General features: G+C 41.0%; 1 protein-coding gene across 1 annotated transcript; it reads right to left on the bottom strand.

Moving 5' to 3' along the window:
• Window positions 1–185: 185 nt before the first annotated feature.
• Window positions 186–26,326, bottom strand: stip1 (stress-induced phosphoprotein 1). Its single transcript, XM_034177783.1, has 14 exons — window positions 26,235–26,326; window positions 16,663–16,872; window positions 16,444–16,585; window positions 15,833–15,974; window positions 12,566–12,728; window positions 12,310–12,436; window positions 11,218–11,320; window positions 6,443–6,563; window positions 5,057–5,153; window positions 4,854–4,978; window positions 4,706–4,742; window positions 4,480–4,583; window positions 2,380–2,552; window positions 186–2,268 (listed from the first exon to the last, which is right to left on the bottom strand). Exons 1-14 carry the CDS (start codon window positions 26,241–26,243, stop codon window positions 2,196–2,198), a joined length of 1,626 nt encoding a protein of 541 aa, XP_034033674.1. The 5' UTR covers window positions 26,244–26,326; the 3' UTR covers window positions 186–2,195.
• Window positions 26,327–27,600: the final 1,274 nt, after the last annotated feature.

Raw genomic sequence — 27,600 nt, 5'->3', positions numbered from 1 at the left:
CTACTGCAACCAAGTTATATTGGAAGACGAGCATGACTGGTGTTTTGAAATGTAGACGTAAACCCTGAGGTTTGGAACAAGTTCAGAACGGATAAGCTGATGAGGCCATTTCTGACTCAAACAAACAAATTTTCCTCAAAAGGTTTTTTGCTTCAGAGTAAAACTGATGAGAAAACACTTCTTTGACACATACATGGAAATGTTTAAGTAGCTGAATCTCATTGAGGCAACAGTAACTTCTAACAAGGCAACCATTTAAATCATGTTCATGGTAAATGATCCAAGAGGTCAACTTTTTGACTTGTACACCAGTAAGTCAAATACATCACAACATAAGAGAACAATGACCAGTAGCGACCGTTTCACTTTGTAGTCTACAGCAAACCATCTTAATTTGGATTTTCTTTCCATTTGTGACAGGAATATGCGAACAGATTTAGGGTGGATTTCCTGATGAAACAATGCGTTCTGGTGCAATACACTGAACTTTATTTAATGACGTACTGATGTCACTAAACCCAAATGAATACTTTAAATGTATACTTTTTAAATCAGACATCTTGAGTCCTGACGTGTGTGGGGTTACTTTAAGATGTCATACACTAGATGATCTATCTGACGTAGAAGCAAACTGATAAAAAAAAAAGTCTCAGCGAGACTAACAGCAGTATAGGGGGAGTCCATCTGAAATCACCAGAGGCTTCCAGAATCCTGACTGACCACCTCTGACTTGCTTCATACTTTCACAAATGTTAATCCCAGTAAACATACAAATTTCAGCCTTTTATCTTTAATGGTTTTTGAGATATACTGGGGCATTAAAAAAAATTTTTGAACAGTTTTGGTCCTCTGCATTTCCACATTGAGGCACATCAGATCTTTCAAATTTTGGTATTTACTTTAGCATTTTTTAGTACCATTTTGGTGACTAAGTATTTCCCTGAAAAGTAAAATTGTGATATATAAAGCATTAAAAATGGGGACCTTTTCACACATATATTTCAAATGAATATTGCTCTTGTATAAGGACTACCATAAAATCCCCTATATTAATATATGTACAAAACATGAAGCTTGTTTCTTGAACCAAACTCTATAAAGGTATCAAATATGCCATGTTTCAGCACAAACAGAAATGTAAAATACAGAAGCACAGCACTTAAAGTGTAATCACTAAACTATCAGAGCGCTTATACATTTGTATTTTGTCTAAATAGTCAGCAAGATTTACCAGACCCAGTTTTACAATTTAAATAAGCTACACTGTCAATAAAGAAAAATGCCAAAGTAATACTGTCGATTTGAAGAGTTTGAACATTGTATTTATATGCTTTTCAACATCAGATGGACATTCATGTTCCTTCACAGGGTACGTACAAGATGGACCCAACAAATAGCTTCAATCATGAGCCAACTGTAAATCTTAAGAGGGACCACGAGGATGCATGAATGAATCTGATACAATTGCAATCTCTGATACAATTTCATAATTGTATTTTAAGTACAGTCTCTCTGTATTTTATATTTCTGTTTGTGGTGAAACAATGTATTTGTGCGTAGAGATGCGCTTTCCAGTGGTATAATTATTTTTATGGTAGAGCTCATTATACATGAGAATTATGCATTTAAATATAGGTGCAAAATTATTCTTTTCCCCATTTTTAATGCCTTGTCAATCAGAAAATTGTATCTGTTCATAAAAAACAGGAATAAATATAAAAATTTGAAAGCTGATGTGCTTCAATGTGGAATTTTTTTCGTTTTCAGTAATCTAAAAACTGATGAATATGCAAATATGGATCTTCTTTTATAGTAAAGGCAATTTCATGCATCGAGCATGAATAGTTCAAAAGTAATGACATAGACCTTTGCATCGTTTTTTTTTTTCCTGTACCACTCATTTTTGCAGTCAAATCAGTGTCATTCCCCATTTTTAAAGCCCAAATATCTCAAAAGCCAGCAAAGATACAAGGCTGAAATTTCATATGTTTAATGTGAAGGATAACCGTTTGTGAAATTATGAAATCTGACACGGTCAATTGGGAATATTTTCTGAAATTTGGTGACTTGAGATGGATTTACCCTTAATTTTATTTTTTAACTTGAAGGCAAGAAAAAGGGGGATGAAAAGTATTGAAGAAACATGCATTTGTTTTTCTGCTGCAGTTTGTAGTTTCTTCAGACAATTCCTTTCATCAACGAATGGCTATCAGCCCGACATCGATGAGTTTCTGAATCTTCTGAGCGATAACTGGATTTTTTAGGTGACTGTGTCAAAGAGAAAGAAAGAAATGGTCTTTAATACCTTTTTCAATGGTGCTTTGCCAGTTTGTAAACCATGACTGAATGCAGAGGCACAGAAAGTGATGGCAAACTTACTCGCTGAGAGCCTGAGGATCTTTTTGCATCTGCTCAAGAATCAGGCGCATGGCTGGGTCAGACATTATCTGCTGCACCTCAGGATCGGCCATGGCTCTCTTCTTCACCTCCTCAGGGCTGTCGTTCCTCATGGCCTGGCTGATCATGCACCGCTGCAGACCTTCTGTGGCTTCCTGAATGTGGAAAAGGAAGATTGCCAGCAAATACAACAGACTACATCAACAGCATCAACACTGCAAGTTACTGCTAAGAATTAGGGCTGAACGATTTTGGAAAATAATCTAATTGCGATTTTTCTCCTCAATATTGCGATTTAATATGCGATTATTTTTCCCCTTCTTGTGCATTAAAAAAAAAAAACCCACAGACGCACATACAATAGAATTAATGAATCCGTTTCATAATAAACAAATTTTTTTTTGTTTAAGTGCAAACAACACAATGCAATACAACAACAATGCAAACAAACTGACTTTACTTGTTCAACTTTAGTTTTATGTAAGCCTATGTAGGCCTACTCTTTTTAAACACTGAACTTTAAACACTGAACCTTATAGATTTATAACAATCTATAAATAAATACAATTACAGGTATAAAACAAATAAAGCTTACTGATCTCAACGTGGTGTTGCCTCGTGAGGTAGCGATTGTAGCAAGGCAGGTTCTGCACAATACCTGATGCTGCGCTGCATCTTCATTTTTAAAGCTAAATAATTCCACACAACTGACGTGCTGCCCCTCTTTGGTACCAAACTTTGAGCTGTGTCCGCTTCTGTCGAGCCTGAAGCCATTGTACAACAGGTTAGCGCAGTGCTACTGCTAACTACGCGTTGTGGCTGCTTTCTTTGCTCGGCTTGCACTCAAATCTCGTGCGTTACGAGATCACGTTTCAAGTCGCGTCCTTTGCGATTAGGAAATCTCATTCTATGATATCACGATATTATCGTAAATGCGATTAATCGTTCAGCCCTACTAAGAATTAGCAGTAATTAGCTAAGAAACAGAGCTCTACAATGTAATGGAAAGCAGGGGATGGATACAAGAAACTTTCATTCATTTCCTGAACCTGCTTTTTCCTGTTTAGGGTAATGAGGAGTTGGGATCTGCAGTGGATTTATCCCAGCAGTCACTGCGTAAAAGGTGGTGTACATCCTGGACAGACTGCCAGTCTGTCAATATGTGTCGGCCCTATAGACAAATTCTGAGACTCAAACTCACTCACATCTACAGCCAATTTCAGAGTTTACAATCAACAGAACCTGTATGCTTTTGGAAGTGTGAGAAAACAGAGCACAGAGGGAACACACGCAAACCCCGCACAGAAAGGCACAGGTCGGACTCAGACCCAGGACCTTCTCACTGTGAGACAACAGCGGTAACCACAAAGTCAATGGTTCTCAACCCAGTATTTAAGTGCTACCTAACCTGCACAGTTTCCATCCCTCCCTGCTCTGCCATAAGCTGATTACTGCAGTCAATCAAATAGTGACAGAGACCTAACATACAGCAATCAAATAGCAACTGCATCTAAACTACACAATTAAAAGAAATATTGAAAGTGTGAACAGCTGTAACTCTACGTAATTGTCCTTGAAAGATGAGAAAACAAAAACATCGTTCTGAATCTTGTGATGCAGCCTCTTCATTAAAGTCCAAGAAGCTTAAGGACACTTTACACATCCATCAAGGAAAGCACATCCACTGGCCTTAAGGGGACAGGTGGACTTTAACAACTCAAGAGAAACTTAAAAATACGATGTCTTACTGTTCACCCGACTGACCCTGTTGCTTTAGAATGGAAAAATCTAGGATACATAATAGGGTACCACACCATTCTGCTTTAAAGTGAAGTTTCTTGGACAAGAGCTGAAGCAACTTGAGTTAATTAAGAAAACAAGCCAAGCTGCTTTAGAACCATCAGAGAAGAGGTTTTATGTCTGACTGAGGACCATAAACTGTTGCAGCTCTGCACTTCAGCTACTGCTATAATGTACATCTTTAAATTTTAGCACTTGTGTCAAACACTACACAAATCAAAGTATTTGAAGGTACCAGCAATATTTTACATTCTTATCTAATAGCTCAAACTCCAGCAATACCTTTGAGGTTGAGTCGAGCTCCAGAGCCTTCTGGTAAGCATCCATAGCTTTAGAATATTCTTTCATGGCTTCCAGTGCTGCTCCTTTACGTGTGTAGCCTTTTACTGCAGACAAAATATTCAGAGTTTCTGTAAAATATACTGAAACAAACTGCTGTATTTTTCCTACCAGTAAAATCAAAATTCTAGGGTAACTGACAAATTATTAGACCAGTAGTCCTACTTACTGAAGGTGGGCTCAAGTTTGATGCAGTCCTCACAATCCTGAGGAAGAAAAAGAAAACAGCTTGACAAGTTCAATGTATTAAAAAAAAGGTTAATTAGAAGAAAAAATATATATTAATGAGTACAGTAGTTTGGTGGTAACACATATACCTTTAAAGCTAGCTGAAACTCCAGCAGCTTTGTGTAACAGGCGGCTCTGTTACTGAACAGCTTCGCATCATTTGGGTTTCTCTTAATGGCCTCTGTGTAATGTTTCATGGCTACGGGATAGTCTCCTGTTGGAAGGTCATCTTGAGTTACGCAAGTTCAATGCCCCGATATGTCATTTGTAAAGAACAAGAATGAACACAGACCTTTCTGGAAGGCCTCATTCCCCTTGTTTTTCTCTTCCAAAGCCAACTCTGGGTTGATGTACGCTTGTTTCTCCTGTTCTTTCAGGATTTTCTCTGCCTGCAGAACACACAGCAGTCAGGTGTGGATAATGAAGCTTTTTACAATTTGCCTCTGTGCACAACCACAATGAAACTAAAATAAAACTCAACTTTCAGCTTTAGTTCAGAAATATCAACCTGACCATTTAGAAATTAAGACATTTTTACAGACAAGCCCTACATATTTAGACACCATAAGTAATTGGACAAACTAAATAGAAGGACCACTGTTTACAGAAATTATTGCTTTTACAGCCAGTTTTGTTTAAACAAGTCAGTGGGTGAATTCTTGAATACATCCATACCACTGAATACTCCTTGGACCTTCTTTACGTCAATCACGAAGAAATTAACAGGATGGTAAAACTGTCTGGAGCAGGCAGTTCTCAAAAACTAAGTGAGCATGCAAGAATATCCACTTGGGGTCATGGATGGCAACCACTCAGGCAGACAACCAGTTCAACCCCACCTTTAAAAAGGGACCATTTATCTGCCGCAGTTTGGTGAAATATGGACATCTACTTCACTTTCTCCAGCTGCTGGGATCCTCAACACTGAGTCACCCGTGTGCTGGAGCATACGCAGCGTGTCGTTCCACATGGTGGAGTTGTCTAGGCGACGCTGCCTCAAAATGCCCGTAATATTCCTCAGAGTCCCCACAACTAACTGTCTTTTTGATACAAAGTCATTGCAGCTGTACTCAATGATCCTCTGAAGAGACCTCGTGCCAAAGACAAACCTTTGTTGCCTTTGGTCACTGAATAACATCCACGTCTCAAACTATACAGTAAAGCAGGAAGCACAAAGACCCTAAAGACCTGGATCTTAGTTTTCCTGCAAAGATATCGGCATGACTAGACACCACTATCCACCAACGCTTACATGGAACATAATGAGTTAATCAACAGAATGACTTGAGAATCTACACAGAAATGTCTCATATAAACTATAATCAAAACACAATGCTTGAATGTGATCACAACAAAATTCACAATGGCAAGGACTGTATAATCCAGTAATAATCCGTTAGATAGGAATATATTGGCGGCCAGACAAGTTTGAGTGGTGCCACTCAACTGCAATATAGTGGCCGTTGATGAAGTCACTCAAGTCAAAAGGAACTGTTTGCTGTGCAAGTCAAAACTACACAAATGCAATAAGCAAGAGATTCATGCATGTATACTACATGTGTGGATTCAATGACTGGAATGATTCCATTCTGAATGGAACCATTGGTGGATATGTGGTTAGTAGCATCTAATTAGAATCATCTCACTAATTGGCAAGATTCCAGAAGAAACACTGCACCTGTTGACACTTCTTCAAGACTTCAGGAGTGCGATGCTCGGTCAAGCTCTTGTTGAAATACTGGATTGCCTCTTTGTATTTTTCCTGTTTGAAGTATGAGTTGCCAATCCTAGCCAAAGCCCTAAAAAAAGGGGGGATTTAAAAATAAACAGGCATCATTTCACCACAATGTCAAAACATCATTAACTAAAACTAGAGACCCGTGAGGAAGCTTGTATAAAGCAACTAGTTTGGCAGAACAGCAAAGTCAGTGGCAATAAAGTTTCTAATGAAATATCTGAATTACACAGGTCTCCTCACAACTACATAAATCGTATGTATAAAATTAAATAAATAGCATCTCTTCTTGAAGACAATGACTGGACCATTTTCTATGACGCACATCAGTTTAAGAAGAGTTGGGCTTATAGCACTCTGCTCCTCAGATGGAAAGACTGATTTCTATAAACCCCCACAGTATTTATATGAGACATTAACTCAATCTTCACACTCACAGGAAATGTGTTTGTTCATGAGACCTTGAATTTCGGTTCAAGGAAAAAAAAAAAAAAGTCTGAGCTCATCACCAGTATCCAGGAGGAGAACAACAATGACACCTGCTGGTTGCTGTAGAAAAAGACCAATTTTCCCTGGCAGATTCACTGGGGCTCCCACCCACATTCACATGTTCATGTCTCACAATATGACTTGGGTCCTGAGAAACCTGCAGGGTCGTCTAGTTTTGACTGTGTTAAAGCAAGAATAAAACTACTACGGTTATTCGTGTTTTCACATAATTTTGGCTTACAGTGTGGTGTTAAAACTTGGGTCCTCTTCACAAACTTCCAACTCATTACACCGTTAATTGTTGGGTGATATTTGCTAATAAATTGGGAAATTTTGAAATTGTACAAATTAATATTAAACTTACTTAGTAATAGGAAAATTACTAAGTAAAAGGCCTTTCGCCCAGAGTGTGCGGTGCTATCATTTTTTCACATCTGCTTGCTTGTCTGGATGCGCAGAGGGGGTGGAGATTTCGGTGTCACTATCTGGCTTTTTGAGAATCCAGTGAACGCTGCCGACATCTCGTCTCAACTCATCATGGATTTGTAACAGGAAAAAACGAAACACAGCCTACGAGTCATAACCACAAGATTAGGAGCAAAAAAACAGAAGAATTGAGTAACAGACATCACCCTGCTGGGATACTGCACAGTGAGGCGCAGCTCTGAAACACAGACACGTGCACCTGACTGGCCTGTTTTCTCTTTTCTTTTTTCTTTTTTTCTAGAAAACAAATAAGGATATATAAAAATAAAAAGTCACGTGGGTGAGAGATCTGTGCACCCCAGAGGTACGCGGCAACTCGCATGGCTCTGAGACGCACAGATGCTGATGCAGCGCCTGTGATCACGATATAACGTCCAGATTGTTCACACATCCACTGATATCATCATCATGTCATCATGCTTGTTAGACCCTGTCCACATCAACACGTCATGGAGACACACTGACGTACAGTGCCTGTGATCATGGTAGAACACCCAGACTGGACATGCAATCACATATCAATTGGCAGTCCAAATCATGTGTCAGAGTATTCATCTGAACTTTCATGTTATCATGGCTGTTAGACCCAGTCTACAGGGCCGCAGTGCACGTCAATGTGTCATGAAGAAACACTGACTAGCTGTGACACACTGTGAATTTGGTGTGATTGTGCAATGTTCACATCTAATGCACACGATTGCAACTTTGCATATTACAATAGTTCCTTTGTGCACCAAACAGGATACAGGGGGGCACAATGGGGACATGTAAACCCAATCAGACTGATCCAAATGCTCGTGGGTTGCCATTTGCAGTTGTATGCCAGTTCGAATGCCATTTGGACTAGCAGTACGACCACTGTATAAATATTCCCCAGTTCGCCTGCAGCACCACAGTAGTGCAGTGTGCCTGCTCTCTACATTCATGCTGGCCTGCCAATATGGCATATTTCCCTAAGTGCCACAATGCTGTGCGGGGAATTAATGCAGCAGGACTACAGCACGACTTGCACAAATGTAGTTTGAATGTCCCTTCGTACAGCATTTGCACAATTTATGCTGCAGGTCGACTTGCACAAATGATGTTTGACTGTCCAGTCCTACGGCAGTATGACTGACTCCACCACCATTTGTATGTTTTCCAGCACGAACCACACACAAATGTACTGACTGCTGCAGGAATGCTTTACTAGGTGTTTGAGTGCAGTTCGAATGCCGTTCAAATGTCAATTTGTACGACATCCGTGCAGCACAGTGGATTAGTGGTTAGCACTGGTGCCTCACAGCAAAAAGGTCATGGGATCGATTCCCAGCCTCTCTGTGTGGAATTTGCATGTTCTCCCCGTGACTGCCTGGGGTTTCCTCCGGGCACTCCGGTTTCCTCCCACAATCAAAAACTTGCTTATTTAGGGTCTGCACCTTTCTCTGACCAAGGCAGCATCTACAGCTGGACTGTGGCTGCCCACTGCTCCTAATGGTTAGATTGTGTCTAATTGTAAAATGGTAGATAGACTGCATTTATATAGTGCGTTTTTCATCTGCATCAGATGCTCAAAGCACTTTACAAATAATGCCTCACATTCACCCCGATGTGAGGATGCTGCCATACAAGGTGCTCACTACACACTGGGAGCAATAGGGGATTAAAGACCTTGACCAAGGGCCCTTATTGATTTCCCAGTCAGGCTTGAACCGAGGATCGTCTGGTCTCAAGCCCAACGCCTTAACCACTAGACCATCACTGCCCCTAAACCCAAAATGCAGAGGATACGTTTTGTTGCATGTATATATGTGCAATGACAATAAAGGCTCTATTCTATTCTTTATTTTATTCTAATTCGTGCTCGAGGGTGAAAGGGGTATAAAAATCTTTTTTTTAACACTTAAAACTATTTTAAATAAGTTTTCTAATGCAAGAAATGGTTTATTGCAGTGCATCCGGAAAGTATTCACAGGACTTCACTTTTTCCACATTTTATGTTACAGCCTTATTCCAAAATGGATGAAATTAATTTTCCCCCCCTCAGATTTCTACACACAATACCCCATGACGACATTTTTTTTTTTTTTTTTTTTAGATTTCTGCAAGCAAAAAAAAAAAGCAAACAACAATGATAATACAAATCAATGGTAATCAAAAAAGTCTCTGGTCTGTAATAATAAAAGAAAAAACCCCACTAAGAAACTACACATACATACAGTAGTGTTCAGAATAATAGTAGTGCTATGTGACTAAAAAGATTAATCCAGGTTTTGAGTATATTTCTTATTGTTACACGGGAAACAAGGTACCAGTAGATTCAGTAGATTCTCACAAATCCAACAAGACCAAGCATTCATGATTCATGATTAATGCTAAACCCATTATAAATAATATGAGGACTGTTAGAAAACTGACCTTTTTATTTTTTGCAAAAACTATATGGATTTGAATCGTGTGATTGCATCAGCCAAGCTTGACCCTTCGTGCGCATGCGTGAGTTTTTTCACGCCTGTCGGTTGCGTCATTTGCCTGTGAGCACGCCTTGTGGGAGGAGTGGTCCAGCCCCCTCGTCGGATTTTCATTGTCAGGAAATTGGCTGATCGACTGCCGCTTTGCTTCATCAAAATTTTTTCAGAAAGTGTGAGAGACAGCCAAGTGGAAACCATTTGGAAAATTCAGATGGCTTTCGGTGAAGATCTTATGGGGCTTCATCACGACACTGCTTTTTGTTCTGTGCCCTGTGCCTCTGTCCCAACGCACGAAGCCCTCCACATGTCTTTTCATGCTGAAAAAGTGCTGATGTCAGCTTTGGAAATGAACGGCACATTCCACTGTTACAGGAGTTTTTTGTCATGAAAAGACATGTGGAGGACTTCGCGCGTCGGGACAGAGGCACAGGGCACAGAACAAAAAGCAACACCGTGATGAAGCCTCACAGGACATGTTGTGGCATGTCCAGCTCGTCCACAATTTCTCGGATAGTCACACGACTGAAAAGCCACCGAAAGCCGTCTGAATTTTCCGAATGGTGCAAGAGCTGGGCATGTTAGGGCTTGTCCTGTGAGACCAACACAGGGGTGCTTTCGTCCCGCGCCATGAGCGGCTCCGTGGCGAATTTCTTTGCTCCTCTTTCCATTACAAAAACTCCTGTTAACAGTGGAATGTGCCGAAAAAGTGCTATGTCCAGCTGTTGTGCCATTTCTCTGGTAGTCAGACAACATCCCGGATCAACAAAGCGTTCACTTTGGAAATGATCTGGTCGTTTGAGCCTGTCGATCGCCGCTCGGTGCACGGCGCGCCATCCGCCACTGTGGGCCGTCTTTAATCCAGTTGTAATTGTCCTTAATCTGTGTGATCCCCATTAAGATCTTCACTGAAAGCCATCTGAATTTTCCAAATGGTTTCCACCTGGCTGTCTCTCACACTTTCTGAAAAAATTTTGATGAAGCAAAGCGGCAGTCGCTCAGCCAATTTCCTGACAATGAAAATCCGACGAGGGGGCAGGACCACTCCTCCCACAAGGCGTGCTCACAGGCGAATGACGCAACCGACAGGCATGAAAAACTCACTCATGCGCACGAAGGTTCAAGCTTGGCTGATACAATCACGATTCAAATTCATATAGTTTTTGCAAAAAATAAAAAGGTCGGATAGTTTTCTAACAGACCTCGTATTGACAGCTAATTCCCACATAAGAGCAGTGTGGATCATATACAACTGTTAATTCTTGTTTGAACAATCAGGTGTACGACAGAACTCACTTTGCAATTTGTCTGTAGTCCTCTCTGTTCTCTCTGCCAACTTCAATGGCCTTCTCACACAGCTCTCGGCACTTCTCAAACTCACCCTTCTCAAAATACACAGCTGAAGACAAGCAAAACATGCAATTAACATCTATAACTGGTCATTACAAACAATTATGCATTAAGAAATGTGGTGTAATTTTTCATTTCATACGTGTTTCCCCAAGTTAAACCACATAGACTTTAATGCTGGCCATACACTAACTACACCATGGCACAAACCATTACTGCTGTCCAACAGACGTTTCAACATGAGGCAGAAGCATGTTGCTGAAGAACAGAAGATTAAGAGCGGACGATTCATGGCATTTGCTTCTGCAGTCAATGCCATGCAGCTATAGAGGACAGCAGGAGATGTATGTAGTTTGTGCAAAGCTCCAGAGTAACAAAGAAATATATTTATTGATGGTGGAACAGTACGGTATGTGTATTTGTATGGAACCATCACATATGTTACATATGGTGCAGGCAGTCATATAGAGAATATGTAGTATAAAAATGTAATGAAAAACAGATGTTATTGTGCAATAGTGAATACAAATACATTTATAGAGCAGAGAATAGATTTTGCTTGCTCACAAATACAAGTATTCAGATGTAATATGGACTGTTTTGGCCATATGCAATGCACAAATTATTCGCACCTTACAGACATTCTTTTTGGAAACGTGATAGACCGTGTCAAGGGTGGGTGTGTCGTCATGGCTATGCCACATGCAAATACAAAGGGTGGCTCTATCTGTAAAAGCATGCATGTAACACCATGTGATAGATGTTAAGACGTAATATGGTACCGGCTGCATCGCTCAAGTTTTGAACTTCCACAATGTGGCTACAGCAACACACACAATCCCATTGCAGTTACTCCATGCAGACTTTAACACAGTGAGAGTATTAAATGATCTTGGCATAACACGGATTCGTATCGTTATCATTGTGTCCTGCATGACTGGTTTAACATGTTGCTAAGCATGGCCAGTTTGTTGTACTCATAAAACTAGTTCAGTAACTTAAGACTCAATCCTGCCCACTCAAACATGTAATACGTACCTGCTTGATTAGAAATGTAAGTCATGTTTGTCGGGTCATGCTTGATTGCCTCTTCATAATGTTTCAACGCCGTTTTAAAGTCTTTGTTCTTATATGCAGCATTTCCAAGTTCCTTTTCTTTCAAGGCCTGTTGCAAAAACAAAACAAGAATTGTGTTAACTATAAGTATTCACCACCTGACTCAAAACTGCCAACTAAAAATGAAGAGCATTTAAAAAAGTCACATTACTGTGATGATCTATTATCAGACTCTTACCTTCCTCTTGTTCTCAGGAAGCTCTTCCTCTTTGCGATAAGGTGGTTGCGTCTCTTTGGGTTTGGGGGGAGGAGGAGTTGGTTCATCCTCTTCCTCCATCTCTGAGAGGTTTAGTCCCAGCAGCACAGACAGTGTGGTCATTACTCTGGGATCCTGCAGCTTCCTACAAAGCAAAGCAACCAATTCATTTTGCATCCCAAAGTAACCACAGTTGAGACATTCAGAACTCTAATGAAATCTTGAAAGATTTTATTCAGATTACAACCTTTATGAATCACTCCGTTCCCCCACAATAAGCTAATCACAGCTAGGTGACCATGTACAAAATCCCACAACGATACTAAGCTAAATTACAGGCATGAGAATGAGACATCTTGGACCGGAGGTCTGCTGTAGGAGCTCCTGGGTTTTACGCAAAATCAGACTCAGTTTAAGCATTATTTTGGCAGCCAAGCTTTAATAAAGTCACACGTTAATAATGCGAGGAATACTTAAGTCTTTAAAAAAAAAAAAAAAAACCTGGACTTCAGGAAAAATCCTGACAATTCCCATGCCTGTAATTATTTCTTAACCCTCTGGAGTTGACTGATGCGCCACCGTGTAAAAACATGACTTAATTAAGCAGACGTAGCACACAATCTGCTCCACTCTGAGTGTTTGAATGCGTGTTGAACGTATGGAATTCAACCTCCACACCACTTTTTAAATTTTGTTATAGGCCAACTATAATTTGAATTATGATTAATAATTTACACAAGTTTTTTGGGGGGATAACATTCTCATATTCGCTACGCAGACACCCGTAGCAAAAACGACTCATTTCCTCATTCAGCCGGAGGAGTGAGAGGGCTGGAATGAAATACGACTCCCTCATCAGCAAGAGAGAGGGGTGTTCACCAAAGGTGGAAAACTCAGGAGGTAACCAATCAACATCAACTGCAAGTGGGTTTGATGACAACCCACACACCCCATGTGTGTGCGTTTTGCGGACAGGACCTCTTCCGTGTCTCTCTGCGACAGCAAACAAGTAAAAGAAAATGCACAAATTTCTCTATCACTGGTGTAAAATATATTACCAAATAAACAATGATCCCCAATCCACATAATTTGGTTGCAGAGAGAAGAAAAGTGTGGTTTCGTGCGGAGCGAAAAGTAGACAGCAGTCAATTTTGAAAGTTGATATTGTGATATTTGCCATGCTTGGAGTGTGTTTTAGTGTGTGTGGTGGAGTGTTTTAGCGTGTGTGAGAAGTGTGTGGTGTAGTTATTTTATTTATTTAGTGTGTCAAAATAATCAGGAGTCTGGAACAGCATGTCAAGTCTCTCTTTTTTTAAATTTTGAACTGCATGCAGATGATCAAAGTGCAGAGCAGGTCATCCGAGTCAAGCGTGATCAGTCAGATGATGAAGTGGACTTCACTGTTCTGGACGAACGAGAGGAGATAGATTCACAGATCTGTGCACAACGATCTGCACAGTTGCTCGGACTGTGCGCTTCTCGGTCCATCTTCTCCAGGACTTGGTGCTGCAGACCTCTGCTCCAGCATTGACTTCTGGAACACAGAGCAGGCTCCAGGCGCGGAGAACACAGAAGTTCAGGCAGAGACACCCCACCACCCCCAAAGTCCAAAACACCCTTTTCTATTTTTTTATGTTTTTTTTTTTGTTTTTGTTTTGGTCACTAACAGTCAGGACAGTCTGTACCAGCACCAAACAAAATGCTACAAAAACAAGGAATTAAGGAAAAATACACTTGGATATTGAGGTGGAATATCTACCAATTTTTGGGTTTCTGATGTGCATTGGAAAGGAATTGTTTTTCTGAGTGGCACGGCACTTTATTGCATGTAACTAGCCACAATAACGCCTGAAACATTTCCTGCATTTTAATGTGAATTGTTGTATATAACTGTGTATGTTACATTTTTAGATATATTTTTGAAATGTACAATTTATATTTGCATTCTAAGTTATGAAAATGGTTCGTTAAACTTATTTCTCGTTTTCACAGTAAAAAAAAAACAAAACTAATTTTTTTTTGATACGAATGATAGGTTTTGGGGTGAATTTAGGGTTACTGTTTTAATCCAGTATGTTAGAATGAAAGAAAAACTGTAAAGTCACACAGGTGAGGTTGTGCTGAAAAAAAAAAAAAAAAAAAAAAGACACTAAACAAGGCAAGGCACACAGTTTTTAAAGGTAAATTATGAAGGTAAAACCAAAAGTAGTCAAAAATGCCCCCAAAATAGCCAAGACTCCAGAGGGCTAAATCAAAACTTCTATAAATGTATAAGTACTTCCAACTGTATTTTGCTCAACAGTTGTGAGGCAGTTATAATTAGTGCTGGGTTGGAAAGATCGATTCGCCGATTTGAAATCTATTCTCATTTTAATTCCCACAGATCGATTCATACATCCAAAGATCAATTTTTTCCCCCAAAAATAATAATAATACATATATGCACTTCTCGCCAGCATTATAACAGCATGCCTGAAAAAATTCCACTGCAGCTGGGCTGCTGCGCTGTTTCCAAGGGTGCGTAATGGGAAAAATTAAATGATCATTTCTCAACATAGACTGTGGACGCACTGGTTCTGATTTAGAAGCAGCGCGTTCACAATTTATTCATCAACCTCCGTCAAAGTAATTTGAATGTGTCAATCATGACTACCAGGACTGTTGTTGCGGGCAAGAAAAGAGAATCGCCCACTGTTGAATTCCCACAGTAGGTTTTTATCCGTTCCTCATAACGTGCCATTTCCATGGGACAGTGCACGAAGGTTCTCTAGTGTGGACTATGGGAGCTGCCTTCTCCTGCTGCAGGGGAACTTAGGAGAACTTCCCCCTGCTGCAGGATAACTTTTCTAAGAGCCGCGTTCTCCTGCTGCAGCGAGTGCATCATGCATGAGTTTTGTAGGGGAGACCGGGACCGTTATCCCCCAGAACATTTTTAAATTTATAACTCTCTGAAATACGAGGTCTGTCTGAAAAGTAACGGACCTTTTTATTTTATTTTTTTATTATTGCTTGCATTTTGAGGGCCAACTGTTGCTTAACTAGACAATCATATAACAGATAAAAAAAAAAAGTTTTAATAACACTAAGCCAAATTGATACTGGATCAGAATAATCGATTCTGAACCTTAAGAACTGGAATCGAATCGTTTCTTGAAATTTGAATCAATACCCAGTTCTAGTTATAATTGTTGCAACTACTTAAACCAATAACATTTTTATTTATTTATAAATAAAAGGAAAACCACATACGTGCCGAGCTCTGACGGCTTGTTCTTGAGCTGCTCCAGCAATTCTCTGTAGCTTGGATCTGACAACAGCTCACGGGTCCGAGGATCACTCTCCAGTTTTGCATACAAGTTGGGCATGGCAAAAGGGTTCATCATTGATTTTTCTGTCAAAGCAAAAATAGATTATTCACAGTAAGTTCCGCACACTTGAGCACACAAAGTGTGTGATTTTACCTGCACAACACAGCACAAAGGACTTAAAAAAAAAAAAAAAAAAATCAATATCACACTTGAGGATTTCCAGTACAGTTTGAAAATATGTCATCCAAATTAGGATTTTGTAAGAACTGCAGTGTTTTGCATCTTGTCTACCATTTTTAAGGGTCCAAAACTAATGAGACAGCTCACTGCTCGACTGCTTCATGGATAGGTGTACATTTCTCCTTCAGTGAAATGGTGACAAATTGAAGTATTTAGCACATTTTTTTAAACACGAAGAACATGTTTGCAGAATGCACAGATGGTGTACCACCTCTGCTTTAATTCATTTTTTTCTTTTTTTTTAAACTTGTGCTGCTGATCATTATGACAAATGCAACTTTCTTTAAAACAGCTATCACATTTTTTTTGTACCTGCCAGACGAGCCTCAATATTTTGCAAACCCTCCTTTAGCTGCTGATTATTAGGCTCGTGCCGGAGTCCATCTCGATAAGTCCCCCTGGCGTCCTCCAAACGGCCAAGAAATTCCAATGCTGTACCTTTTCGGGAGTAGCCCTGGATTAATCAAAATTATGTGATTATAGAGTCTTCTAAATTTTGATTATAAAATACCAGACAGACAGTCAGCCCACCTTGCCCCACTCAGGTTTGATTTCGATGGTCTTACAGGCATCCTGGAGAGCCTTTTCATAGTCTCCTTTCTTGGCATATGCAGCCGAGCGGTTACTGAAAAGAACATGGTTTGAAGGATCTAGGGCCAATGCTTCGGTGTAGCATCGCAGAGCCTCATCAATGTTCCCTGCACTCAGCGCCTTGTTGCCCTGGTCTTTCAAAGCTGAAACCTGAATCAAGAAGAATGGAACCATGAGAGAAAATTCAGGTCACAGTACTGCACACAAAACCAGTTGTGTTCACTTAAAATATTTTTCTACAAATTTGTCCCTGGTGTCCTTAGCTCTTTGATCTTGGCCATAGTGAATAGGTCGGAGTGTGACTGACTGAGTGTATGGACAGGTCTTTTATACAGGTACCAAGTTCAAACAGGTGCAGTTAATAGGTGAAAAGTAGAATAGGAGGGCTTCTTAAAGAAAAACTAACAGGTATGTGAGAGCCAGAATTCTTGCTGGTTGGTAGGTGATCAAATACTTGTTTCATGCAATAAAATTCAAATTAATTATTTAAAAATGATACATTGTAATTTTCAGATTTTTTTTTTAAAAACATTCTGCTGGATGTCTAGCAACTCCCTACTTTTAAACTATGAGACTGAAATGATGGTTCTTGGTCCAGTGAGACATCTGCATCAATTTGACCAGCTAATGCTTAGCCTAGGCGTGTGTGTCATACATCACAATGAGAAAGTGAGGAACCTTGGGGTAATATTTGATCCCACGTTGTCCTTTGACCTCTATATTAGAGATATTACATGGACTGCTTTCTTCCACCTGCGAAATATTGTGAAGATTCATCCCATCCTGTCTATAGCTGACGCTGAGAACCTGATTCATGTGTTAGTCTCTTCTAGATTCTACTACTGCAATTTTCTATTTTCTGGTTTACCACAGTCCAGCATTAGGGGTCTCCAATTGGTTCAAAATGCTGCTGCCAGACTTTTGACAGGAAACAGAAAGTTTGACCACATTACACCCATTTTGGCATCTCTTCACTGGCTTCCTGTCCCTGTGAGATTTTAAGGTTCTGCTACTAGCCTATAAAATTGTTCACGGGCGGGTGATTTGGTGCTATATAAATGAAAAATTGAAACATTCTGTCTCTCACAGTTGAAATGTACCTATGATAAAAATTACAGGCTTCTCCATTCTTTGTAGGTAGGAAAACTTCCAATAATTGATATTGGCTCAAATACTTATTTGAATCACTGTATGCCAGCAAATTCTGTGCTGTGTGAGACGGTCTTCTCCAAAACTGGAGAGGTAGTAACAATGAAAAGGAACGTAGTAGAGAAGCTTGAATCTTTGACTGGACAGGGTTGCTTGATGCAAGGATGTTTCCAGGGCTGTGAAATGAAAATTGTGAAATCCGAGCTCAGCTAAAATTCTTGCTCTGGTAGTCTGACTTCTGTCAGGCGCAGAGAGGGCGCCAGTGGACCTCAGTCTGCAGTTCATCTCCACCTTAAAGACACTAACCACACATTTGAGGACAAGGAAGTTAAAATCTTAGCCAGAGAGAAGAAATGGTTTGAGAGAGGGGTCAAGGAGGCATTCTATGTGAAACAGTTGAAACCCAGCCTCAACCGGGGAGGGGTCTGAGACACGCTTTGTCCCCTGTTTACAATGGGGTACTCAGATCAAAGCAGTTTCAGTCTGTTTTTCATGGTAATGAATCTTTCACGCCATCAGGGGAGGTGTCAGTCCCATCGTTAGGAGGGACAGCTACCCTGTCATTAGGAGTAAGTAAGTAAATTTTATTTCTATAGCACCTTTCACAGACAATAGCCACAAGGTGCTTCACAACATAAAAGCAGAGTACACCACACAAAACATCAGACAATGGCGGAGACATAAAAACATAAAACATAACATAGGATCACAGAGCAGCCTAAAAGCTAAGCAAACGCTTGAGTAAAAAAGAAAGTCTTAAGTTGGCTTTTAAAAGTATCGACAGAGTCCAGTGAGCGCAGAGAGAGCGGGAGACCATTCCAAAGCCTGGGAGCAACAGCCTGGAAGGATCGCTCTCCTCTGGTTGCAAAATGGGTGCGAGGAACCATCAACAGATTTTGGTCCACAGACCTCAAAGCCCTGGCAGGGGCATAAGGCTGGATGAGGTCACAGATATAGGGAGGCGCCTGGCCATGTAGAGCTCTAAAAGTTAAAACCAAAATTTTAAAATTGATCCTGAAGGACACTGGCAGCCAATGAAGCTCCTTTAAAATTGGGGAAATGAGTCCTTCTGTTAGCTTGTGTCAGAATTCTTGCTGCAGAGTTCTGTACCAACTGCAGTCGACGCAACTCCTTGTTTAGACATGAAAACAAACTGTTACAATAGTCTAAACGTGTTGACACAAAAGCATGAATAATAAGCTCTAAATCATTTCGAGACACCATTTTCCTGAGCTTAGAGATATTTCTTAATTGAAAGAAGAAATTCCTCGTCAGCTGTTTACAATGCAGTACCAACGACATGTCTTTGTCAAAAATGACACCCAGGTTTCGAAGACATGATTTAGCAGACTGGCCCAGGTCTCCCAAGTACTGCTGAATACCTGGAATATGGGCATCAGGGGCAATAACCAATGTCTCTGTTTTGTCTGCGTTAAGCTGAAGAAAGTTATTCGTTAGCCATTGTTTAATTTCTGCCAAACAATGGAGGAGGGAATCAAGCCTCTTAATCTCAGATGGCTTAAAGGAGCAGTAAAGCTGGATGTCATCCACAAATAACTGGTAAGAGACATCAGTAAATCTTTGAATGATCCTACCTAAAGGGATCAAGTACAATAAAAACAAAATGGGGCCCAATACAGAACCCTGAGGGACTCCACATAACAGGTCCGCAGACTCTGACCTTATCTGGTTAGCAAAAACGCTAAAGCTGCGCCCAGACAGATATGAAAAAAAACACCTTAGAACTGACCACGACAGTCCGACATGATCCCTCAGTCTATTCAGCAGGACCTGGTGGTCAACAGTATCAAAGGCAGAGGACAAATCCAAAAGAACCAACTTTTCCGTAGAGTGTTGTCTACGAAAACCGGAATGAAACCTGTCATGAATGTTATTCTGATCCAGGAAGAGTGTCAGTTGGTCTGAAACCATCCTCTCGAGGATCTTAGACAGGAATGGGAGCTTAGAAATAGGTCTAAAACTACTTAGCTCCATTTGATTTAAACCTGTTTTTTTCAGTAGAAGCAACACTATGGCATGCTTAAAAGCACTGGGAAACACACCGGTGGACAAAGAAAGATTTACCATTCTAGTAATGCACGGACCAATTACCTCAAATACTTTAATAAAGAGCCTGTAGGGAAGGATGTCCAATGAGCAAGAGGAAGGTTTCATCTTGCTCACCAATGCCGAAATATCAGCAAGTATCACAGCCCTAAATGAAGACCAAATGCTGGGAGCAGGCTCAATAACAATAGAAGTACCACACAGGGAGGGTGGAATTGTATCCTTAATCAACTTGATTTTGTCAGTGAAAAAAAACTCAAAAAAGCATTGCTGTCAGCTTCAGAAAACACAGGAGTAACTGAAGCAGCAGGACATACAAGAGAGTTGATTGTATCAAACAACACTCTGGGATTCTTCTTATTCACAGACACCAGCTGACGTATGTAGACAGAACGGGCACTCTCAGCCATTTTGTTATATGATAGAACCAGCTCCCTGAGATGAAGCCTGTGAACCTCAAGTTTAGAGGATTTTCACAGGCGTTCAGTCCTTCGACACAGTCTCTTAAGACTTAAGAGCTCTTCATTAATCCAAGGGCACTCATTTTTCTGTAAAGACACGTATTTAACAGGAGCCAACTGATCAAGAATAGTATCACAGTGTTGGTTAAAACACTGGATAAAATTGTCCATATCAAGAAAATTAGGGAACAAACAAAATCTTTCTGCAGTTTCAGCAGTGATGATACGCCTCCGAGACTTAATTTCTAAGGGCTTCTGATCAGAGCTGGAATGCAGGTCAAACGAAACAAGACTATGGTCGCTCAAGTGGACATCTTTTATAGACATATTTAAAATGTCTAGGCCAAGTGTAAAAACTAAATCTAAAATGTGACCCTTTTGGTGAGTGGGCTCAGAAGGAGGGAAAATCCTGTGACTGTACCCCTTTACACACACAATCCTCTTTATAAACGATGGCAAGGCCCCCACCACGGCGACAGGGGCGGGGCTTCCCAAGGACACAGAACCCAGCAGGGCAGAGCTCATTTAAATGAAGAAATTCCTCTTCTCTCTGCCAAGTCTCCGAAAGGCACATTAAGTCCAACATTTCCGTTGATATAAGATCATTCAGGGAAAATGATTTATTGGCGATTGAACGCACGTTCAATAAACCAAGGCGCAAGGTGGACGACGTCACGTAGGCGCTGTCTGAGGCTCGCAATGGGATAGGACGAAGACAGTGGTCACGTGGACTCCAGCTGATCCGTGCAGGCGGAGGCGTAAACACGGAAGTGCACAGTAGCGATGGAACTACGCCACCAGGATACCAGCACTGGGAAAAGTCTAGAACACCCGTACCTAGCCGAACAGGTGTCGATGCAGATGTGCCATCGCACACACCAAAGAGAGGAATGTGGTAGAGGAAGCAAGCCCGTCCTCGGCCACCGGTGCTGGCGCCCAAACGCGCCGCTGCATGCCTTCTCTTCACCTGGACACCAGCCCGCGAACCTCTTCTCCTCTTATCCAAAAAGCCTTTTTTCCTCAGTCTCCTGCGGATCTTACACGGCGCCCTCAACAGCAGCGGATAATCAGGTGAGTCGGAGCCGATAGTTGGGGCGGAGGAAGCGCCTGGTTGAATCTGTCTCGTGAAGCAAATAGGCTCTCCATTGTCTCCTTGATATGAAACAAAGAGTCCCGATCCTAAGTCCGTAAAGCCAAGACACCTCCATCTGCTAGTCGGGCTGCTAAAATAACAAATGTTGTAAAAGTGGCCATTAGTAACCAACACAACAGGAGCCGAGCGACGGCCACGCCAGTCACAGGCGCCATCTTGGAAAATGCAGGAGGGTGCTAACTAGAGCACAATAGGTGCTAATTAAAGCAAATGTTTAGTCATTAGCCAATAGCAGTCTGCCTCTCGGTAGGAGGCGTCTGGTTAGGTTTAAAACTCCAGCTTTTGCGGCTTCTGTTTATTCTTCTCGACAGGGTCATACAGAAGTCAGACTACCAGAGCAAGAATTTTAGCTGAGAAAGCTTCTGCGATTTGAAGCAAAATGTCCTTGCATCAAGCAACCCAGTCCAGTTGAAGATTCAAGCTTCTCTACTATGGAAACCACCTGGACAACTGAGAGCCTACACAGAAACAATGAAAAGGAACAGACTCAAACCTAACACCGCTGAAATGATCTTGTTTTTTTAATTAAAAACCTTTAAAGCCCCCAAATCCCCTTCATTTTCTAGAACTATTGTCATAACAGTCCTCAATTTTCCTGCAGGAGTCTTCCCAAGGGATCAATAAAGTTCTATCTAATCTAATAGTCCCTAGTTGCACAAGCATTTCTAAATTTATATTTCTATTACAAATAGTAGTTTATGATGGCACAGTAAATCAGTAGCTATATCTGCAAATCTCTCTCTCTCTCTCTATATATATATACACACATATATACACACACACAACCCCTGGCAAAAATTATGGAATCACCGGCCTCGGAGGATGTTCAGCCAGTTGTTTAATTTTGTAGAAAAAAAGCAGATCACAGACATGACACAAAACTAAAGTCATTTCAAATGGAAACTTTCTGGCTTTAAGAAACACTATAAGAAATCAGGAAAAATAATTGTGGCAGTCAGTAACGGTTACTTTTTTAGACCAAGCAGAGGGAAAAAAATATGGACTGGTGGCCGAAAAAAAATTGTTATTAGTTAAAAGACGACCCCAACCAACTGATGAGCATGTGTTATGTCTTCTCCAGACTATCAGCTATTTGATAACATGACTTGTGTGTCACATGCACCCAGGGTACAGTGAATCAGTCTAGAAAGCGATTTACTAAGCCCCAGTGTCAAGTCGATGACAAATATTACTTGAAGCTCATACATTTATTTTTCCATGAATTATTTCTATAATTTGTGTATAAAAACAACTGTTTCCACATTTGAACAGAAATTATGAGTTGTATAAAGGACTCATATCACTATATAAGACACTCACACATTGCATCTGGTTTGCTGGATTACAGTTTGTATACGAGGTCTGTCCATAAAGTATCGTACCTTTTTATTTTTTTCAAGAACTATATGGATTTCATTCATATGTTTTTACGTCATACATGCTTGAACCCTCGTGCGCATCCGTGAGTTTTTCCACGCCTGTCAGTGACGTCATTCGCCTGTGAGCACGCCTTGTGGAAGGAGTGGTCCCGCCCCCTCGTCGGATTTTCATTGTCTGGAAATGGCGGAATGAAAAGGACTTTTTTTCCATCAGAATGTTTTCAGAAGCTGTTAGAGACTGGCACCTGGAAACCATTCGAAAAATTTATCTGGCTTTCAGTGAAACTTTTACGGGCTTCACAGAGAATAAGGACTTTAACTACAGGGTTAAGGACCCCTTTAAGCACGGTCGGTGCGCCGCGCTGCGAGCTGCGACGATGCGGCACAAACCACTGGATCATTTCTAAGCTGATGGCTCTGTGGATACGAGACCGTCGTGTGCTCTTTCTCTGGTTTTCACAAGACCTGGACATCAGCCATTTTCCGGCAGATTTCACTTTTAACAAGAGATTTTGTCATGGAAAGCCGCTCGGAGGCTTCGCGTGTCACGACCGATTCGCTGATGAAGCGAGACAAAGGAACACCTCCGTTTCGGAGTGTTAGAGGACAAGTTGGGACATGTCTATCTCAGCTTTCAGTGCTTACCAGTCGAGTGAGTATAAAAGAACTTGTGGAGAGCTGGACATGTCCCAACTTGTCCTCTAACACTCCGAAACGGAGGTGTTCCTTTGTCTCGCTTCATCAGCGAATCGGTCGTGACGCGCGAAGCCTCCATGCGGCTTTCCATGACAAAATCTCTTGTTAAAAGTGAAATCTGCCGGAAAATGGCTGATGTCCAGGTCTTGTGAAAACCAGAGAAAGAGCACACGACGGTCTCGTATCCACAGAGCCATCAGCTTAGAAATGATCCAGTGGTTTGTGCCGCATCGTCGCAGCTCGCAGCGCACCGACCGTGCTTAAAGGGGTCCTTAACCCTGTAGTTAAAGTCCTTATTCTCTGTGAAGCCCGTAAAAGTTTCACTGAAAGCCAGATAAATTTTTCGAATGGTTTCCAGGTGCCAGTCTCTAACAGCTTCTGAAAACATTCTGATGGAAAAAAAGTCCTTTTCATTCCGCCATTTCCAGACAATGAAAATCCGACGAGGGGGCGGGACCACTCCTTCCACAAGGCGTGCTCACAGGCGAATGACGTCACTGACAGGCGTGGAAAAACTCACGGATGCGCACGAGGGTTCAAGCATGTCTGACGTAAAAACATATGAATGAAATCCATATAGTTTTTGAAAAAAATAAAAAGGTACGATACTTTTTGGACAGACCTCGTATGCACCAGCATATATTTAATAATTTTGAAGAAATTTTTACAATTGTGTTTTTTCATTATATTCTAAATTGCTTCACTGTACCCTGGACACTGATTCACGGTGCCCCGTGAATTAGTGTCCAAGGTACAGTGAATCAAAAATTTTAAAATTGATTTTAAACACCTGTAAATTACACTTGGGGAGACATAAATAACACAGCCTTATAAACAATAACTTGCTGTATTAAGTCCACAAAAGAATGACCTAAACCTATGCATAATGTGTTTATGTGGCCACAAAACAGCATTTCTGATCTACTGTGCCCTGGCTTCCCCGACATAACAGCTCTTCATTGTTCCATGCAAGTGCTATGTTGAAGATTAGCCAGCAAATGTCACCATATTTAATTGTATCAAATCCTTCAAAAACACTGAACCATTTCAACACAATTGCTTGATTCATATCACCAAGCTACATTTGAGCATGTGTGTCTTTTCCTGGGTTATGAGTGTGATTTAAGGCCTTTCTATCCTTCTACTACTCCACAACTCTGGCCACGCAAGTGCTTCGATGCAGTCATGAACCTTTTGAAATTCTCCGTTGGGATTGGTGGGTGCCGCAAAGCAATTCATTGCCAGAACAGTAACGGCCATGACATTTTTGTGAAGACTGACCTACAATCCCATGAAAGTAACTGATTGTGAAACCGAAAAAGTGAAATACCAGAAATTATGTAATTAGTGGACCAATTACAGCCTGTGCGGTCTCTGCCACCAACACATTAGGGTTTTTGGGAAGTGCACATCAGGTTATGGAGACATGAACATAAATATTCACAGCCATTGCCATGAAGGTCAAACTGATCATTCTTTAGATGTTTCTACAACTAAATTGGAGTCACATCTAATTTAGTTTGTGAAACAACGCAGACGGCTCTGGATGGCTATGGAGTTGCAGATACAGAGTGGCATAAATTTGGCTTTAGACATGAATGCTTCAGTTACTTCTGGAGTGGGATGTTCCATCATAATGTGGTACCTTGTTTTTCCAAAATGCATAACAAGTTTCGAAATGTGAGCAGTACTTTTTCTACTGGACAAACACCTTGCAAAATTCCCTTACAACCCAGGTTCAAGTTACACAGTACACTGAACAGGCATACAAGCTGCATAACGTTTGAGCAGGTATGACAATAGTCCGCAGACTACGGACTATCATGACCACAGTGCTGGGTGCATTTGCAAAAAATCTTCCAGACTCTGTGCAGTCTCAAGTCCCCCCCACCCTCATCCCCATCCCCCCCAAAAAAACATACAGAACGGACATGTGCCTGTACAGATGAAAAGTGTGATAAATTATGTGCCATTTCTGGTTTGGTAAAGTACTAAAAACTGCCCCCACCCCCCACCCTCCCAAAATGTTTAATGTTAAAGTCCGTTAATATCAAAGAGCTAACAACTTCACTGACTTGCTCAGTTCCTTTAGCATATCTTAACAGTGATTTATTAACTATTCGCCCTCTGCTTAAAGTCCCTTTTTCATACCGAGGTACACACACAAACAAACAAGCACTAGAGTTACACACAAACTGTGATTTTTATCATTACTGATTGTTATTTTACGCATACATAAAGCAGCGATGAGTCACATTACGTTAGCTAACCTTACCGAGGACTTATCTCCAAATATTCCAAAAGAGAGAACCTAATAATCATGTCAGCAAAACATGTTTTACGTTTCCAAACTGTTTTAGTGCTGAATAACATTAACCGCAATAAAACGACATCACATTATTCCTAAACGCAAGACATTGTCCAGTCTAACATTAAGCTAATAACGCTAGCTGTGTCATATTAGCAAACAGTAAAGTGCAGAGGACAGCTAACAACGCTGTCGTCCACATTACCATACTAAAAACGACGGGACAGCAAGAAACATGTTAATATTTCTTAAAACGGAGTGTTCGATGCTTACAATGAAAAGAGTTACATGATACTTACTTTCTCCATGTTTCATACATGTGGTTCCTTCCAGAAACTACTGCGCGGACTGAGAGCGAGAACCGCCTCTTCTTCTTCTTCCAATAGATTCCGGCAGGCTATACGCTGGCGTAGCATAATGCTGCCCCCCACAGGTAATAGTTAAATACTTTATCTTGTGTTAGACACTCAGAGGTTGGTGGATTGGAGGAACTTAATCACAGCTTTGTCCACTAAATGCGAGTAACTGCTCTCAGAAAAAATTGACCTAAACGAAAACTCAGTCAATCCACAGTCTGACAAATCTTTAAACAATTTCCGCCTATCACTAGAATACATAGGACAGCACATTAAAACATGATAAACACTTTCCAACTGACCACACTGACACAACCCATCTGGATGTTTTCCAATCACTTTTAAATATGCTGCCAACCCACAATGCCCCAGTCTCAATCTAATCAATTTGACTTGATCCTTACGACAGGATGAGGAGAGGAGTCTCTTATTTTTAATCAAAGGCTGACACATAAAATAGTGCCTCCCTACCGACTCACTCTCCCACTGCTTTTGCCACTTCTGATCACTCAACTCTTTAAAAATACTAAAATAATCAACCTTTCCCAAAGGGATATTAACATCAACTTTATTCTTCAGAAGGGCCTCTTTGGCCAATGAATCTGCGATCTCATTACCTATAATGCCAGAGTGCCCAGGAATCCAAGTGAAGGTTACACAACAGCCAGCTGACTCAACGCGATGGAGGCAAGACAGAATCTCTAGCACGAGGTCAGGACGAGCTCCTCCCGAGGATCCGCCCATCAAAGCTTGCAATGCAGCTGCAGAATCAGAATAAATACGACACTCAGAAGGTCTGTTACTTTGTACCCACTCTAACGCCCATCATATGGCTGACAGTTCCATCGAACATACAGAAGAGCAACTAGTAACACGGGTACTCTGCCTTATCTGATTATTCATAACATAAACCCCAAAGCCTGCCCTACCAGAGCTTGGATCCCTAGACCCATCTGTAAAAATGTGACACATACTAACTGTATTCTGAGATATAAACCGATTTACTAGATTGCTGGCTACAGTTTTATTCAGCCCCAGAAGGTCCAACTCAACATCTGGTACAGGCAAAACTCAAAAAGGAATAGGAGACCACACTGGCCCTATCACCTTATTTCCCTGGACAGCCCTTTTAGCGACCTGCCGGACATCAAAAAGGAAATTAGATTTATCCTTCTTTTTAGTAAATTCATAACTCTCTTCCAATAAACACTTCGCAGATGAGTTATGCGCAAGTCCTGACAGCCTGGCCCAGTACTGAAGACCCAACTTCTCTCTCCTAATACTCAAAGGGGTCTCTCCCATTTCAACT

This window comes from Thalassophryne amazonica, chromosome 9 (assembly GCF_902500255.1).
Source record: "Thalassophryne amazonica chromosome 9, fThaAma1.1, whole genome shotgun sequence".
NCBI classification, from domain to species: Eukaryota; Metazoa; Chordata; class Actinopteri; order Batrachoidiformes; family Batrachoididae; genus Thalassophryne; species Thalassophryne amazonica.
Note: the sequence above shows the minus strand (reverse complement) of the source record. Positions and strands in the feature narration are given on the sequence as shown.

Bases quoted from the DNA above. Each gene is read 5' to 3' on its own strand.
- stip1 (XM_034177783.1), bottom strand. The intron at 4,584-4,705 runs GTAAGTAGGACT...TTTTGTCTGCAG, and splicing joins CAAACTTGAGCCCACCTTCA to TAAAAGGCTACACACGTAAA. The intron at 2,269-2,379 runs GTAAGTTTGCCA...TCTTTGACACAG, and splicing joins GATCCTCAGGCTCTCAGCGA to TCACCTAAAAAATCCAGTTA.